At 38.6% G+C, this 19,287-nt stretch overlaps 1 protein-coding gene across 1 annotated transcript in view; it reads left to right on the forward strand.

Annotated features, from left to right (window-relative positions):
- The window catches only part of LOC126198352 (atrial natriuretic peptide-converting enzyme-like), a 280,495-nt gene that overhangs the window by 236,492 nt on the left and 24,716 nt on the right, over positions 1-19,287 (forward strand). The window contains exon 6 of the mRNA XM_049934714.1: positions 3,257-3,498. Within this exon, the coding sequence (XP_049790671.1) occupies positions 3,257-3,498 (242 nt within the window). The remainder of the gene's footprint in view (positions 1-3,256; positions 3,499-19,287) is intronic.

A 19,287-nucleotide genomic window follows, 5' to 3' on the forward strand; every position in this document is an offset into this window, starting at 1 on the left:
CAGTCTTTTCAGAGATACATATTCACTGCTCTGTAATAGTTTATAAGCATGATAATTACTGTAAATTAAATTAGCTTTTTACGAAAATACCATGCAAGTTTATGGTTTGTTTCTTTTTTCAAAGCCAAAAAATGGGTCAAGCTCGTCAAGTTTCCTGGAGTGTCGAGTAATCAAGAGACCAGTTTTCGGGGTTCTAATGTTGATCATATGACTCTAAAATGCGTAAAAAACTTTAAAACTCCTTATTTTTCATCTAAACTTTAGAAAATTTCCTGGGGCAAGACCCCCCAGTATGCCCCCCCCCCCCCCAATATTTTTTATAAGTTGGCACCCCTGCCTGCATCACATTTAGTTTCTGTTAATACTGTACTGGATAGGCACATAGCTGAGACTAAAAACACTGCTGAGCTCAGAAATAGCAGAAAATAGAATATATAGCACTGTCCAACAATATTTACCCAGTCAAACAGAAGTGCCAGCATAAAATGCGTATATATTTAGAAACTGTTAGCTCTAAACAAGGATTCGTCCAAAAACCAGGTAATATTCTCAGTCTTGTTCACCTGGCATACTGTATGCTGTATGATTCATCTTCTCAGCTATATGTACCTTTACTGCTTCCATAATTTTTATGCATTTATATGCTGCAACTTGGTAAATAGACAGTGTTCTCTACTCATATTTGATTTTAATTGGCATTAATGTTACTTTGCTCTTTTCATTATAGTAAGAGTTCAAGAGTTCTCTCTCTCTCTCTCTCTCTCTCTCTCTCTCTCTCTCTCTCTCACACACACACACACACACACACACACACACACACACACACACACACTTACTTGTAAACGGAAAAATGTTATTGCTAATAAACAGACAAATATGCTTAAAGTGCAGTTGCTACTTTGAAATAGATATGTTATTGTTGACAATCCTGGATTTTCCAATGTTATTGTTAACACATTTGTAAGTTGCAAAATGGGGAATCCTCATTGTCTGTTTGCTGTATGATTTAAATCTCAAGTAATAAGAAAAACACAATAATTGAAGATGATCAAATTTTCTTCAAGAAAACTTGGTTTCTGTTCTTCAGGAGCTATTCATCAAATCAATTAAGTCACTCCAACTCTATAGTTTTTTAAGATACCGTATATATCTTAACAGATACTTTCATAAAAGAGTATGTTTAGGTTATACTGCTGCATCAACTAAACACACTCTTTTACAAAAATACACCACTCATATCAATATAATTTTCCCTCAACACGGTTAAGTCGGTGTGCCCAACACACTGACCATTACTTTTTAAATTTAAAGAATCAGGAATACATTTCCCTTAGAATAATTTATAGAAATTTGAGTTCATACAGAATATGTGCAAAAAGAACATAAACTAGAACAGACTATAACAATGAGTAAAACTTGTATATTAATGCACAGTCTGGGTGCACTTTGCCCATTAATAAGAAATGCAGGCAGAAATCAATATTCATGAATTGCTCACATTCCTTTATTTCCTTTTTGAAAAAATAATTCCTCTTACTTGTTTGACGTTATGCATATTTATTAATCCAATATTGTGAAACATCTATAATAATCATTTCACACATGTTTAAGAAAGTGAATAACAACATGTTGATGAGAAGACTTTTAACTTACAAGTTCTGTTTAATTGAGACATAAGATGCAGAATTGTCCTGACTGGTGTCAGAGTGAAAGTGAGAAAAGCGTGAGTTTATCATTCTTATTAGATCGGGGTACTCAAAGCAGTTGTCTGGAATAGGGTTCCCATGCAGAGATATGTGCAACAACCCCTTCTGTTCTGGATTTGTTGTGCTTTCTTGATATCTGATAGCTTTCAAAAAGGCAGATACACCAACAGAAGTAATCAGATTATATGCCAGGTTCAGGTGATTAAGATGTAAATTGCCTGTACACCAGAGTGCAAGACATCTGGGTTTCACTTCTTGAATGAATGGATGACAATCTTCAAAATTCATTGGACTTTCAGACTGAGAGTACTGAGAGGAGGAGGCTTCTTCTGAAGAAGCTGTTACCTCTTTTAGCTTCAAATGAGAGCTGCTAATTGCAGCAGAACTGCTCTTTGATACTTGGGAGTGAAGTCTTTTTTGTATGAAAAAGCTACTTTGTTGCTTTTCCCTCTTTTTGCGTTCTAGTAAAGCCTTTGAGTTTTCTTGAGATGAATCACGTCCTTGTAAAAGCTTTGATTTGGATTCTTCTGTGACTTTTTTCTCCATTAAATATCGAAAATTCCTTTGTCGCCTAAGAACAACCTCTTCATGTGTCAGTGGGAATTCTTTCAGTATGTCTGCTATGTATATTGCTCCATTGTCATCAATTTTATTTCCTGCAAGAGATAAAGATATCAAAGTTCTGTTAGTTCGCAAAGCATTTGCAAGAAATTGGATTCCTTTTGATGTTATGTGATTTGCAGTGAGATTTAAAACTTCAAGTGTGTCTATTCTTGGGGGATCTCGATAGCCAAGTTCATTTGCAAGAAGCTGTATACCATTGTCATTGATACTACACTGTCTTAATGATAAAATCTGTAAGCTATTGTCAGCCTGTAACAACACATGATAAGCTTGTTGAGGTATAGGATTTAAATCCAGAACAAGCTCCTTAATAGTTTTGGTTTCTTCCAAAATCTGTGCAATGAGTTTGATCATGTCAGCAGTTAGCTTGCAATTCACAATCATTAAAATAGATAAATCAGTATGTATTTGCAAGCAGCAGCCTATAGCTTTTAGCAAATTTAAGTGCATCCCAAAATTTTCAAGCAGGATTTGTTTTACTGTATCCTGTTTGCCTGTATTCTCACAAATAAGTTTCATAATAGGATTGATGTCTTTACAACTTTGGGGTAATTTTTCATCCATCTCCACATCAGTTTGTTCCGGCATTTCTTGTTTACTGCTTCTTATGTTATTTCCTATTATGATATCTGGTATTATAGGTGATTTTTCTTCAATGCAGAAATTTGTAAATTCGTCTGTAAAGCTCAGGAGAAATGCTGGTGCTGCAGGCACTTTTTCTTCATTTTTAGCAGAAGCTTGATTAATTTCAGATGGTGCAGTCTTTCTGTCTTTTTTAGGTGGCATCTGAGGAGATCAAAGCTTATGAAGCTCTACTGTCCAACACCACTCAGCATAGAAACTCTTATTTCACTTATTGTATTCTTTAAAACCACAGAATAAACATAAGCATACAACATTTTCTCTTGTAAATTCATTTGTTTCAGAGAACTTATAGATGCTGAATGTCATCGCTTAGCTTATGACTTCGTGTGCCAAGTTTTGCAGCCAGCATGTGTAGTTAGAAATCTTGCATATGAAGAGGACAAGATGATTTTGCCATGCCGGAATTTCTGCCAGGATTTCTGGGCTGGCTGTGGTGGGAGGCTACCCAGTTTTTTGCAAGATGCATTAGACTGTAAAATGTTCCCTGAATTCACTGGCCTTGGGTCCTGCAATCTTAAACCAGGTACACTAAAGGAAGTATTAATTACCTACATTTAAAAGCAGTCATTTGTTTACATATTTTTGTGTGTTTTTCCTTGTATTTGGTGACTCAGCCAATGGCACTCTGCAGTTCATTTATTTCATAATGAATTACTGTTCTTCCCAGAATTAATAAAAGACTGCATATATGTTAAGAAACAACATACTTGATAAAAGAGCAGGATCTAGTGTTCACAAAAGAAAGCAAAACAGGCTACAGTGATCTGTAAAGCTGATGCTCTGAGTAGCATCTGGTCTGCATATTTTAGCTCACACTTTATACTTTGATGAAAAGTTGCTACCATAAATGTTTCACTTATTTTAGAACAACATGCAGCAAAGAGCTTAGGCACTTCACCATCAACAGGGAGAAAATGGGAAGGAGCATCAGTTGGATTTTCATTAGTGCATCATCTGATTGTCAAAGTTTGGTACATCTCACTTTATCTTTGTGTAATATCCATTTAATTCATATCACATAATTCTATAAATATTTTTGTATTCCCCTTTACATTATTATTTTCATCTACTTCATTTTAATCAATTATATTAATTATTATACTGATTTCACAATGCATTAAGATGACAATAAAGTACATGTTCTAAAATTTGCTCGTGAAATAGGAAAAGAAAAATCTTACAGTGAAGACAGACATATGCATTAGAAGAGGTACATGTGTGAGTTTTGGTGCTGTGTTATCAGGAAGCATATTATCACAAGCATTATCTCCATAACATGTTACACAATCTCACCTATTATGGCCAATAATCATTGTCATATGTTTTATTAATATTTAAAGTTATCTTTTGCAAATGGCTGTCTTCCTTCATGAGGCCTGTTCATGCCACCATAGCTTACATTGCCATTTTTATTGCTCATGGGAACACCTTAAGTTCTTCTTAGGTTGGATCTTTTATACACAGTATAGTCTCATACATCCACTGGAATTCTAATTTCACCCTTGGTTTTTCTTATCTAGATTTTACTATCATAATAGATTTTTGGCTGTAATACACTATGAAATCCCATATAAATGAAAATTGGCTACAGTACCTTACTGGTACAAGAAACACACATCAATGGACACATTAAATCAAACTCTGTGTAGGAATTTCTATGCATCCAGGTGGATAATAAACTGAGGTGGCACAATCACATGAATAAATTGATGGAAAAACTCAATTCTGTGTGCTTTGCATTCTCTGAGTTGGGACTATTTATGTACTTTGCATATTTTTGGGCAAAACACTTGAATATGTAAAATCAGGTTAACACTAATGTTCATTTTAAACACATTTCAAGTTTTCCAATAGATAGAATGCTAATACTGTTCTCTGAAACCTGACATTTTCACAATGCTTGGTATGAATTAATAGATAAAAACAATCTGCAACCAGCAATGGAGTGTGAAACATTGACTTTTGTCTGCTTGATTGGCTGGCACTGTCAGAGAAATCATTAAACGAACATCTGCCAAAGATCCCAAAACAAATTCCAACAAGAAGTGAACTTGAAAGCCTCAACAGTTTTGTAGTAACTTTTGCTGTCTCATTAAAAAAGACAATAATACCCTTGATATACTATCACATCTACATCTGTATACATACTCCACAAGCCACTCTGTGGTGCATGGTGAAGGTTACCTTGTACCATTACTATTCATTTCCTTTCCTGATCCATTCACAAATGGAAGGAGGAAAAAATAACTGTCTGTATCTTCAACATAAGCCTTAATTTCTTTTGTCTTTGGGATCCTTACACAAAAACCATTTTGCAGTCATTTGCAAATGTTGGTTCTCTAAATTTTCTCAGTAATTTCTCATGAAAAGAATGTCTTCTTTCCTGCAGGGATTCCCATGTGAATTCATAGAGCATCTCTGCAATACTTGCTTGTTGATCAAAGCTAGTGGTTGCAAACCTAGCAGCATGCTTCTGAATTACATCAATGTCATCCTTTAGTACAATTTGGTGAGGATCCCAAACATTCAAGCAGTACTCGAGAATGGTTTGCACTAGTGTTCTATACATGGTCTCCTTCATAGATGAGCTACACTTTTCCAAAATTCTCCCAATAAACTGAAGTTGACCATCCGCCTTCCCTACTACCGTTCTTGCATGTTCATTCCATTTCATATCACTTTGCTACATCACAGCTGGATATTTAAACAACATGACTGTGTCAAGGGAAACACCATTAATACTGTATTCAAACATTACAGAATTTTTTTCCAACTCATCTTCATTAATTTACATTTTCCTACATTTAGGACAAGTTCCCATTCATTAAACCAAATATAAATTGTGCCTGAGCTATCTTGTATTCTTCTATTCAAAAATCTTACTTTCCCAAATACTTGTCATAAGCAAATAGTTGCAGATTACTGCTCATCGTAGTCATCAGATTATTTATGTTTAAAGAACACTAAAGTGCCCCTGTCACACTTTCCTATTGATACCTTTGTCCCTGATGAACACTCACTGCCAAGGATAATGTACTGAGTAGTTAAGAAATCTCTGAGTCCATAGCATATCCGAGAACCTTTTCCGTATGCTCTGACCTTTGTTAACAGTCTGCAGGGTAGCAAGGTTGTTGAATATATTGCAGAGACACTGATATCATTAAAGAAAATGTGGAATGGCACGTTCTTAGTTGTAGCTGAGCTAATCAAGTAATGGGCTTTGGGGTGCCAAGTGTCTTGGGATATACATTCTAAATACAGAATTTGACACTTTGTTCAATTACAGCATTTGAGTTATAAGTTACAGTGATATTATAGACACTGATACTGAAAAGATGCAGCAGAAGTCAGATGTTAATGAACAAAGTGTGTCATGAGCTTGAAAAGATATGTACCCAAGTAGCAGAACTCACTGCACCTGAATCCATACCTTTCAAAGTCAGATCATTTATTTCCAATGCCACACAATGTCCTGTGCTGCAATATTTCATCTCTGACTATCCTTCCTTTTCTTGCTTTCTTTTTCTCATGGTGGCACTTTGATATAAACCTGGCTACTCCTTAGGTTCAGCCTTCCTTTCTTTGACTATTCTTTCTGGAAGTTTTTTCTGTAGTGTGGACTGACTGGAGAAGAACACTTTTAATAGTGCCTAAAGATCATTTGCATGCAGTACACCTCTTATTTGCGCTTTAAAACCAATGCCATGCAGTGGGGTCGTTATGTACCCTTTTGGTCAACCCCCTGAAAAAACAGGCATCCCATTGTTGGTGCCTGTGCTGCTAGCTCGTCATGCATGCCAAGGATTGGATGCCTGTTTTCCTGGAGCATCAGGACTCCCAGCAATGGCCATCATGCTACATTGTCCATGCTGTGCTGGGTGGCACCCATGGAGAGAGCCCTTGATCAGGGTAGATGGCATCAAGGCAGACTTTTCACATGGGAAATGTATTAAATTACACCAGAACAATGGCTGTACTGATGGCCATCCCTTCAGGCAGGAATCAAAACTTGTGGAAAGTTACAACCATACCGCTTTCCCTACCATATCTACCCCATGCAAAGAAGAACAAGTCAGATGTCTAGGGATGAAATAATTTATCCAGTACTTATTGTTAGTAGGTACTCAAACTGATGAGCATACTTTTATTGTAATAAAGCCATTCTGTTTTGTGGAGTGCATTAAAGATACATCCCACTGCATTGCAAACCTAAAATGTGGTAACTGTAGATGATCAGTCAACAAAGGTAGTCCCTGCAAACATTTGCCTTTGTATCAAAAAAATGGTTCAAATGGCTCTGAGCACTATGGGACTCAACTGCTGCGGTCATTAGTCCCCTAGAACTTAGAACTAGTTAAACCTAACTAACCTAAGGACATCACAAACATCCATGCCCGAGGCAGGATTCGAACCTGCGACCGTAGCGGTCTTGCGGTTCCAGACTGCAGCGCCTTTAACCGCACGGCCACTTCGGCCAGCTTTGCCTTTGTATCAATTGCTCAGAGCACCATCCTCCACATTCACCTTTTCGCCCAGTCAACAAGAAACAGAAGAAAATACAGGAAAATACACTTGTTGTACACTGAGAGGCCCGCCACCAACCAGTGGCCGAAGGAAACACGAGCTGTGGGTCCCAGGTGTGCTCGCTCTTCATCTGTCACTGTGCTTGTCGTGGACAGGCCCTCACAAAAATCCTAGCCACCAAAGGCTGCAGAAGAGGAGGAGGAGGAGGAGGAGAATCAGGACAAGGCTACTCTGGTGACCCAAGAGGTGCCAAGATCCCCCCATGGCATCGTATTCTTAACCAATGCTCACTGGTGTGGTCCCACTGCCATTGGTGATGGGCAGTGATCCTGGGGTGTGACCACTCCTCCTGACCCCTTCTCACCTAATGTGGACACCCATAACAAAGTCATTTGGTGGAACTGTAATGGATATTATCATCACAGGCCAGAACTACAACATCTTATTCCCCCTCTTCTGCAATTTGTATTTCTCTACAAGAAACACACTTCACTGACAACCATTACCAAGCAGTCTGTGGTCACTGTGCATTCTGTCAGAACTGTGCTTACCCCAAGAGGGCATCTGGAGAGGTCAGTACTTTGGTTCACATAGATGTGGTGAATGAATGGATCATCCTTTACACCATGTTGGAAGCAAGTGTGATCACCATTTGCAATGTTTATACATCTCCAGGCAGGCTACTTACTCCCCTTAAGTTGATCATCTTAATCCAACAGCTTTGCTGCCTTTTCTCCTACTTGGTGATTTCAAATTGTGCACCACCACCTGTGGGGGAATTCCACTTTGTCTGGTTGGAGCCTTCTACTTGACCACCTTCTTACCAGTCATGATCTGTGTCCCCTCAATGATGGGACTCATATCCACTTCAGATTTTGATCTAATGATTCTTCCCCCAGTCTCATGACTCCACTGCATTGGTCACTACATGACGATCTATGACTCATTACTACATGGTTGCCTCAAAGTGGCAATTGGCAGTTGTATGTGTTGTACCATACGAAATTACACTCACCAGCACAACAGTGGGTTCATCAGTTTGCTTCAGTAGGAGATTGAGCAGAACTATAACAGATAAAGTATTAGTTCACTTTTTTTACAATGTAGGTATGAAGATATACTTAACTTCATACAACCCATTTCCACAGGAATGTTGTGAGTATTTACAACTGTCTCTAGATATTAAAGTATCACTTGATACAGACAAATAAGATTTTTCAACAGACATGATGTTCACATCAAGTTATGCCTAAGAAACGTAATATATGGGTCACCTATCTAAGGTGATACCCTCCCCTTGATCATTGGCTGTGAACTATGGCTGAGTGATCCTCTGCTCAGCCATAAGTAGACCATCGATTGCAGCAGCGTATCAAAGCTCAACCTGATCACCCATGCTGCCAGAACTTCTATTCCTCCTCCTACAGCTTCCCACCGCCGTCAGCTTGTGCCAAGGAAGACCAAAGACATTGCAATAGCTGTTCAGGATCACTCAAGAGCACTGCAGTATTTCAAGTGACACCTTTCACAGACAAACCATACCACTTTTTAGCACCTTTGTGCTAAGGCTCAATATCTAATTAAACACAATAAGAAAGAATGCTGGGAATGCTATGTCTTCTCCCTGGGTATGTACGCCTCTTTGTCCCAGGCATGGGCCAAGCTCCATAGTCTTCTGGACTGATAAAGATCAACAACTGTTCCGCATCTTGTCCAGGCGATCTTTGTACCTATGCATCAGACCTAGCTTGAGCACCTTTTGACCCACTTTCTGACAGCATCGACATCCTCTTCTTATCCAGCTGCCTTTATACTGCACAAACAACAAGTTGAGGAAGTCCTATGTTTCACCCTCTGTCGAATCGAATCAAATAATGAATCTTTCACTGACTACTTCAGGCTCCTGCCTCATCTCATGATACAGCCCCAGGTTGTGATTCAATTCATAATCAGATAATTCAACATCTGAATGTTACTCAAAGGCTACATCTATCAAGGTCGTCAACCACATTTGGTTTGAAGGTGTCTTCCCTTCGCAATGGTTAGATAGTATCATTGTCCCAGACCATAGCCCAAAAAAACCTAATTTCTCTCAACAGCTAGCGACTGATTTACCTCGCCAACATGCTCTCAAAACTGCTTGAAAGGATTGTTGCCTGCAAATTATACTGGGTTCTCAAGTCTTGTCATTTTGTCTCCCTATCACTGTTGTTTCCTGGAGGGATGCTCCACAATCAATGACCTGTTCTGATTGGAAATAGCAGACTGGTAGGCTTTTTCTAAATGACACAACACCTTGCTCCAGTCTTTTTTATCTACATAGGGCATACAACACTGCTTGATGCCATTACATTTTACTTACCCTCCATGACAGGGGCTTTTGAGGATCCCTACCAATTTTTATTTATTAGTTTTTACACACTAGTTGTTCCAGGTTTGAGTTGGTACTTTACTCAGCTCCCAACAGGTCCAAGAGAACAGTACCCCATAAGGTTCTGTCCTGAGTGCCAAATTCTTCCCCATTGCCACTAATGAGAAAGTGACATCTGTTGAGGCTTTGGGTCATCCCTGTGTTATATGTTGACAACTTTCACATTTGGAATAGCTTCCATTCGGCACCTTGGCTGAAAGTCTGCTCCAAGGTGCAATCTGATGGGCTTTTGTGTGGACACTTTCCCTAGATTTCCTTCTCTCCTGCAAAAACGCGGGTCGTGTTTCTGTCACCACACCATGTCCACCCCGTCCTCAAACTCTACTTTGGTATCCAGTGCTTGGAAGTTGTTGTAAAGTCCCATTTTTTGTGCCTTCTTTTTGATAAAAGGCTTGATTGATTCTCTCTCTGATTCATTGCAGCTAATTGAGGTTAAGTTTGGTGTCGCGTTAACAAATTTGTTTCAACATGTGCTGACTTCCACTTACTTTTTATTCAATGACCAGTACTACAAACAGACTGATGGAGTTTCAATGGGAAGCCCGTTGTCACCTATTGTGACCAATTTGTTTATGAAGGACTTTGAGGAATGTGCATTGGAGTCATCAACCTTGAAACCTGTGTGTTTTTTCAGATATGTAGATGATACTTTTGTTGTTTGGCCTCATGGTAGTGAGAATTTAAACCGGTTTTTGGAACACCTTAATTCAATTCACCCGAATATTCAGTTTACTATGGAGGTGGGAAAGAATGGATGCCTTCCCTTCCTTGATGTGTTGGTCAGAAGGAAAACTGATGGTACGTTGGGACATTCTGTTTATAGGAAGCCTACTCACACTGACTTGTATCTGCGAGCTGATAGTTGTCACCATCCAGCTCAGTGTGAAGGAGTACTTCATACCTTGGTTCACAGGGCCCACATTATCTCAGACCCTGAAAGTTTGGCAGCTGAGCTATCACATCTTGAAGTCACCTTTCGTCAGAATGGTTATAGTGGGAGGCAGATCAAACGTGTGTTGCTTTATCAGCCTTCTGAACAACGGGTGAGTGACGATAGCAACGAAGTGGCACCTAAGTCTACGGCCTTTTTGCCTTACGCAGGAAACATTTCCAACAGGATTGGCCATATTTTGCAGAAATATGATGTGAAATGTGTTTTTTGACCACCTTCTAAGATTAAGGCCCTGTTGGCGTCCGTAAAAGATGACCTTGGTTTGCGTAAGGCTGGTGTCTATCTTATTCCTTGCAGTTGTGGCATGTCATATATTGGTCAGACAATCAGGACTGTGGAAGACTGGTGTATTGAACGTAAGCATCACACACGCTTACAACAGCCGAGCAAATCCGCTATTGCAGAACATTGCCTTGACACCAGTCATCTTATGGAATACAACAACGCAGAGAGTCTGGCTTGCACATCCAGCTATTGGAATAGTGTTATTAAGGAAGCTGTTGAAATCAAACTATCAAGCAACCTATAAAGAGAGATGGTGGATTTTGTTTAAATGCTGCTTGGAATCCGGCTCTGTCTCTCATCAAAAAACAGAGGGACAAAATTAGTGCAACCTCTCCTGTTGATTAATAGTCACTGTCGATATTTCTGATGTTGGTTATCTTTGTGTTGACACTTTTTCTGTGTGTGGTATCATCCTCGTTTCTCCTCTGTGAACCGAGGTATTAAATTCCCTTGCACTTTGCTCCCTCCTTGCATTTGTGCCTTGAGAATCGCAGGGTGTGCTCCTGTCGAAATATCGGCGATGGTCGATGACGTCATCTGGCAGCAAACTGGTAAGTTATTTGAATGTCATGGGTATTGTCGGTGTCACTGCTTTTGACAACCAACTGCCCTTCCATGTTCACTGGGCAGTCTAGAGGACAGCCATTGAACTGTACATTGCTGCTGGAAACAAACACCTGTTAATACTACCAGCATTTCACTGCACACCCTGGTGTAAATCAACCCATTCCTGCACCAGTTCTCTCACCCACCCTGATGCACAGTGACCCTGCATAGGCTGGGTGACTACAGTTGGTGTCAGTAACTGGTCGTTACACTTTCTGCCATGACATGTTGTGTTGAGAAGAGTGTGTCCAACATCCAAGTGCTACAGTTTGGCAGGAAAAGTGATTTTTGGATAACTTTCAGCATCCAAACACTGCAGTTTGGTGTTGAATAGTAAATATTGTGTATGCTGGTAATTACATATGGACAGTGGTACTTAGCATATCTCCATTTCAGCAGTACAAGCTCAGCACACTGTTGCATGGTGTCATGTGACAAGTTTCACCTTGCTTATGTTCGATTCTGTGTCTGTTCTCAGCTGTTAGATTTAATTTGTGTAAGTATTAGACAGATTATGTTTGAGGTTATATTTGTGAAGACACATGAACCTGTGGACTTAAACGGTCTACATGACGGGAGGCCCTAGCCACACGACATTTCATTTCATTACCATGATTTAAGGTTAATGATAGACCCGATAATATAGTACCAGTACGGTTTCACTTTTACAGTCTTGCAGGGCACGAGTTGCCTTACACTAAGGCCATACCACCCACATGTTTTATGTGTAGGTCATTTAGCTCACAACTGTTTGGAATATAAATGGCTGATGATAAACCAAAAAATTGATGTGTATTTGGGATGCATTAGTTGGTTATTTGTGCTTCTTGGTATTAATTACAGTAGAAACATGTGCTACTACTATTAAGGAGTCTTTTGATGCTTTAACAGAGCAAGTGCAGGTGTTAACAGGCAAAAACTCTCGACAAAAACAGGACCATGAGGAACTCCTTAGTAGATTTGAGGCTTTAGAAGCCATTCAGTTTCAATCACAGTCTGTGTGTGGGAAAAATAAGACAGAGTTCGGGATATCTTATGTAAGTCTGCAGGTTCTCATGGCCATTGTCACTGAAGTTAAAATCTTCTGGGTAATTAGGCCGTGTCGTACTTCCTCTAAAATAATTGATGTTTCGACCTCTCTGCTGGGATCTGTTCTAACAGTAGTGGACACTGGAGGATCCTGGGGATGATCCCAGCAGAGGGGTCGAAACATTGATTATTTTAGAGGAAATATGATGTGGCCTAATAACCCAGAAGATTTTAACTTCAGTATATCTTCTTTTGAGCCAGCTAACAACAAAAACTTCTCAGTATTCATTACTGATGTTACAGCTGCTGCTGCAATGAACAGTTGGTCAGACAAAGTAACCCTTTGTGTGACTAACTTGTGTTTAACAGGGGAAGCCAAAATGTCTGTGTTATATCATGTGACCATCAGTAAAGCCCAGTCATCCCATCATTTGGTTGCTGGACCATGCCAGCATTACGAAGCAGCACATGGTTTTTTCACAAGAAGCTCAACACTTTCTTTCAAATGTACTGAGTCAGTGGGAGTCTTTTCAGACAGGATTCACAAAGTCAATGTGCAGATGCTTTTGCCTACCTAGAATGTTGAGGCCAGTAAGTTGTTATTACTTGATGCAGACAACAGATTGTCAGACATTTTCTTGCATGGAATATCTGCAGAAATTTGAGATTTCTAATGATTTAATAGCAGCTCTTAGAATTGCAGTGCAGTTGAAAGAGAGAGATTTTGCCACAAAGCAACAGGCAGATATCTGTGTATTTTCTTTGGAGGTCAAATGTTACATGTGTGGATGTAAGGGCCTTATATGGAAACAGTGTCGGCAACCAGAGCATTACTCATGTGGGAAAGTGTGGGCCACCGAGCATTGGATTGTCAGAACACAAAAAAATGGGAAACATCATCAGCAGAAGCAGCCATTAAGCTCAAATGGGAATGCTTCAACTGTCAGAAAGAAGTCCCTATAGACTGTAACACTGCACAAGTTAGTACACAGATGGAATGCTGCTTAGTGGGGTTAGTGAGCAGCGTGGAACAAGTTTCTTGTCAACAAGGGGGCGGATATGTCTGTTCTCAGTCTGGATGTAGTAAGCAGGAGGAGATGTGGGCAGTCATGATATAACTTATGTGGACTTGCTGATAACAGTGTGGATTCATCAAGTATGGTGGTACTTGATTTTACTATTGAGAAAACTAAGTTTACTGAACGTATGGAAATTTTGCCATACATGAGCAGAGGATATTCAGTGGTTTTCGAGCTAGATTTTCTTGACATACATCATGCTGGGATTGATCTTCAGCAACACACACTTGAGCTCAGTAAAACTTTGTTTCAGTTGGGGGGGACAGTTGCAAACAAAGCAACATCACAAGGTCCACCTGTCATGAAGGCAATGTCAGGTAAACTGCAGATGAGTTCATTAAAGATTAATCAGCAGGCTAAAACACTGGCAGGTACAGGAAAAGTATTGTGGGCTTCAATGGGTACCAATTTGCCTTGTGGGACTTTGTATGTGGTTGAGCCACTCTCAAGCAATGAAGATTTGGATGGTTCACATTGTTTTGCGCGCAGAAGCAGAGTGTGCACAAGTATTATTAATGGAGAATATATGGCTCCAATTAACATAGATAACTTTGGCGGAGGTGAAGTTGGCCTGTCAAAGGGTATAATAATAGTCACTCTGGAAGTACTGGGGGGAAGACGACTTCATTAGATTGAGTTTAGGTATAATAAATAAGCAAACCACCGACACAGCATGCACATGCCCCATTTTCCTGTATTTCAGTTACTATAATTGCTCTCATTGTGATAAAAAAAACTGTATCATCACAGCTGCTTCACTCACCTGATTAGTTTCACTATTATACCTTATCTGTTTGTAATTTAGGACCTATTAGAGACACGATTATTTTGTTCAGCCACATCTTTGGAATATGTTACCAACATTTATTGCTCAATTATTTTATTCTATGTACAACTGTTGTAATTTGTCTACAGTTCATTAGTTAATATGTCACATATTTTATCATAGTTAAATAATCTTGCATCACATTTACACTGAAATAATCCCTCTTGTTTTATTTCTAGTTCCAACATTAATATTTTTGCTCTCTGGAAATGGAGATACTCTATAGATGCATTAGTTTAAAATTTTGATCTAGCAAATTTCACTGCACCATGTACTTATCTTTGTAACTGAAGATGGTGTAACAGCTGAAAACTGGTTTGTGTAACAAGTAATAAGTACTGTAGAATATTACGCCATTGTTACGTGTGTTTCATTCATAATGTATAAAATATTCTACCAAGAGGGGTAATTTACAATATGGCATGGATGAGATTATGAGTAGTTTCTGCTGCTGGAAGTGGCAAGTAAGGGAACCTTGTCTGGTCATTCAGTACTGAGCTTGGATTTACGGGCATGTGTTCACTAATTTCCAAAATTTCTAGATAGTTCATCTTCCTTCCTTTATGGATGTGATGTAATACTTCATTTTTCACCTTGTAACTATGACCATCTTTAAGCAGGTGTTCTGCAAAAGTAGAATCCCCTTTTCTATGTTTTTAACTTGTGTTGTGTCCTTTCATGCGGGTACATATCGCACTGCTAGATGGGCCTATATAGAATTTTCCACAGTTACAAGTAATTTTGTATATTCCACTCTTTTCCAAAGCTGGAGTGCTGTTTTTACCATTGAGCAAAATGTGTCCAACCATGTTGTGCACATAAAATGATGTTTTTGCATTCCTGGATTTAAGCTTTCTGGCTGCCTTTCATTCAGTTATACATTGCCTAATGTCCAATCCCCATGATGAAAACAACTACGAAATGGAATTAAATACAACCAAAGAAATAGCATCAAACAATAGCTATCATCCTACCTTATGGACTTCATAATGCGTGAAAAGTAGAAACAACAGGTATACTCTCTTCTTTACCTTAACTTTGACCCACCACCTTCAGAATGCAATAAATGGTGCACAATTAATTTCTTAGGAAAAGTTTCACTGGATGTAACCTGAAAGCTTAAATCCAGGAAAGCAAAAACATAATTTTAAGTGCACAAAACAGCTGGACACTTTTTGGCCTTACGCCAGTGGAAAACTAAACAGAAGTAGAACACTACAGAATCAAGTGGAGACCAGAACTTTTCAAGTGGAGAGCTCTAGGGAGTGATTCTGGACCCTTTTAGGCAAATTCTGGAAGAAGACAGACCTGCCTGTGGTAACAACTGGTATTTGCTTGTGAAGTTGATTGATTCTATGGTGAACAGCCGCTACCATATTTTAATCTCAGAAGGAAGTTTTATTCCAAGAGGTTTGAATGTGCTCCAGAGTAGGACTCTTAACTTCTGCCACTCAATTTACGGAACTGAGAATAGACAAGTGTATGAGTCACTATTCTTTGTGTCGTATGTGCTAATTTTTGAATAATCATGTTGAACTCTGAGCTATTTTGAGCTCATGAATCTTTCATGCACTGTGATCACAAAATGGATTTCATTTTCGTGAGTCTTTGATGACTATTTATTTGGGGATTCTTGTACTGGTCTCAAAGTAATTTTACTGCATTTGATAAGTATATTTTCTGTCTGCATTTTAACTGAATATTGTAGGACCACTTCCCATTTATTTGAAATATCCTTTCTTGAATAAACATTATTCAATAAAATTCTCTGTTGTCTTCATCAATTACAGATGTAAGAATAGATGCCTTGTTATTAAATTATTCACATAACTGTTACTTTGTATTTCTGTGTATTTTATTTAACTCACAATTCTAGCCAATTCATAGACTATTTGACTGCAGGATCACAGCCACAGGTCATTATTTGCAGCAAGTTAGCTGCAGGGCATGAAAGCAGACATGTGCGGCTTGACCCTATGACTACATTAAGCTGCTCTTTCTTAAACATAGCAATGCACAGAACAAATACCTAAAGCACGGGTAACCAAAAGTAAAGATGCAACTGGTTTTCTTGTATAGGATGCTGTTTAGTAAGAGCTGCTACACAAGCAGTAACTGTTAGGCATCAGCGTAATTACAAGACACAGTTCCCTTATTCGCCACTTATAACTGCAGATACTACTCATAATCCCATCCATACCATGTTGTAAATTACCCCTCTTACTCACATGCCCCATTGGATTGTAATACATATAGATTGTAATATATAGGAACTACATATTTGTTTTACCATGGACAGATATTCTGAAGTAATCTGCTAATATGTATTTGTGGGGAATCATTGCAGCAATTTTGCTTGTGAGAACCAACATTATTCAAGCCATGACATGTGTATGTTGATATCCAGAGAGGATCATGCTGTTGAATGTTCTAAAGCCATCATCATTATCATCATCATCATCAATAAACATAATATGCCATGAGGTTCTGCCATAATGTCCCTGTGGTACACATGCTGAAAGCAAAGTATGTCTTATAATGAGTAGAACACACACTCCAGCACTGCTACAAAGTGTTCTCTGCCATCAGTCTTTTAATATATTCACAACCATCACTGACACTGATCAGTGGGAAGTAGATGACAATCTGCATTCTACTGACTACTTTACAGTCTAGCAACAACTAGCTGGTTGTACAGTTCACAAAAGGAAGTCACCAAAGTCATTGTACAGTTCACAAAAGGAAGCCACCAAAGTCAGTGGTTGGCATGTTGAACTGACACTAAATCTCCATATACTGCATTCAAAAATTATAAAATGATTCATAATGTGTGGGTCTCATTATGATTGTAACTCACCAAGCCAATGAGGCATCCATTTCAGTCTCATTCCAGTCCATTTCAAAAAGAATAGGAACCTGCATGTATCAACAAACATGCAATGGAACACTGACAAACACTCCTAACACTCAGTGTGGATTCAGGTAAAAGCTGTTGAAAATAGATTTTGACAATACTCAGCATCTTTGAAGCAAAACCATCTGTTGATGCCCTACTGATTTACCTGAGCAAGGCATATGACTCTGTGTCTCATTGGATTCTAATAGAAATCTGTGGTGGTGTGACATTCAAGATACAGAGCTCACTCTCACAGAATCTTATCTTGACGACAGGAAGTAGAAGGTACACTCTAATGGCATGAACTCTACATTCCTAGACATTTCAAGAGGTGTGCCTAAAGGTTTCATGTTGGCACCCTTACTGTTTATAATCTATATTGATGCCCTACCTAGCATCATGCCATGTAAATCTGTTCTGTATGCTGATGGTACCACTTTTATTGTAACTGGAAATGACATAGAGGACCTAAAGGAACAAAGCAAAGTCAACCTAATAATTTCTAGTATCCAGTTTAAAGACAATGAATTAACTGAAAACCAGAATCACATTGAAAATGTATTTTATAACAATGAAAACAATCAATATTTGACAAAATAATTTAATTGAATAGATAAAAAAATCTTCTCAGCAAGCAGCTCCAGAAAACACACACACACACACACACACACACACAAGAAAGTTATAATTAGGCAAGCTTTCAGAGCCAGTGGCTCCTCCTTCAGGCAAAAGGTTTGTAGAGGAAGGAAGATGGGTGAAGGAAAAGGACTGGAGACGTCTAGAAAAAGGGGTAGATTTTGGGAAAGTCAGCCAGAACTGCGAGTCAGGGGAGACTTACTGGATGGGATGAGAAGGAAAGACTGATTGTTGGGGACTGCATCAAACAAGATTTAAAAACCTGAGAGCTTGAAGCTGGAAGACAGGGTAACACGCAAGACAGAGATTAACTTAAGTATTGTGCACGAGTTAATAAGAGTGAAAAGCTAAGTGCATTGTACATAACAGAGGTGGGAGGGTGCAGTAAAAAATAGACAGATAAGACAATGAAAGATGTATAAAACTAAAACAGAGTACTATGTATTTTTTTTTCATTTATGCAATACCAACAGCAACTGCAATTCTTTCAAACTTCTGGGTGTACTAAATTATCAAAAGTCATCTATCTGTTAGATAAACTTAAAGCATGTGTGAGTGAAAAAATTTTGCTTAGTTCTTATCACACAGTTTTCCAGAGCAACATAACTTATGCATACTGCTTTGAGGCAGCTCCACTGGGACAAAAGGAGTTTTTATGTGGCAGAAAAATACTATCAGATGTGTAGACAGCGTTTTCAAAACAACATATCTTGTAGACTACTTTTCAAGAAACTCTGCGTCATGACAGTCCCTCATTATTTATACTTAGTCACCTAGTCTACATGAAAGAAAACCAAGAGAGCAAAAAATTAATGCAATCCTTTCATTGTCACAATACACATCACAAAGAAAAGATTGACCAGCCTTTTACAGGACTAAGAGACTCACAATAGCTATACATACTTTGGATTAAAACTGTCAATCAAAAACCTGCAGAATTGTTCTACAAAACTGGCTTAAAAAGAAGGCTTTCTATGCCATAAAGAAATTTTTACTATGCAAAAGAAGATTTAAAATTTTTACTATGCAAAATAAGATCTAAAATTTT

This window comes from Schistocerca nitens, chromosome 1, assembly GCF_023898315.1.
Source record: "Schistocerca nitens isolate TAMUIC-IGC-003100 chromosome 1, iqSchNite1.1, whole genome shotgun sequence".
Taxonomy (NCBI): Eukaryota; Metazoa; Arthropoda; class Insecta; order Orthoptera; family Acrididae; genus Schistocerca; species Schistocerca nitens.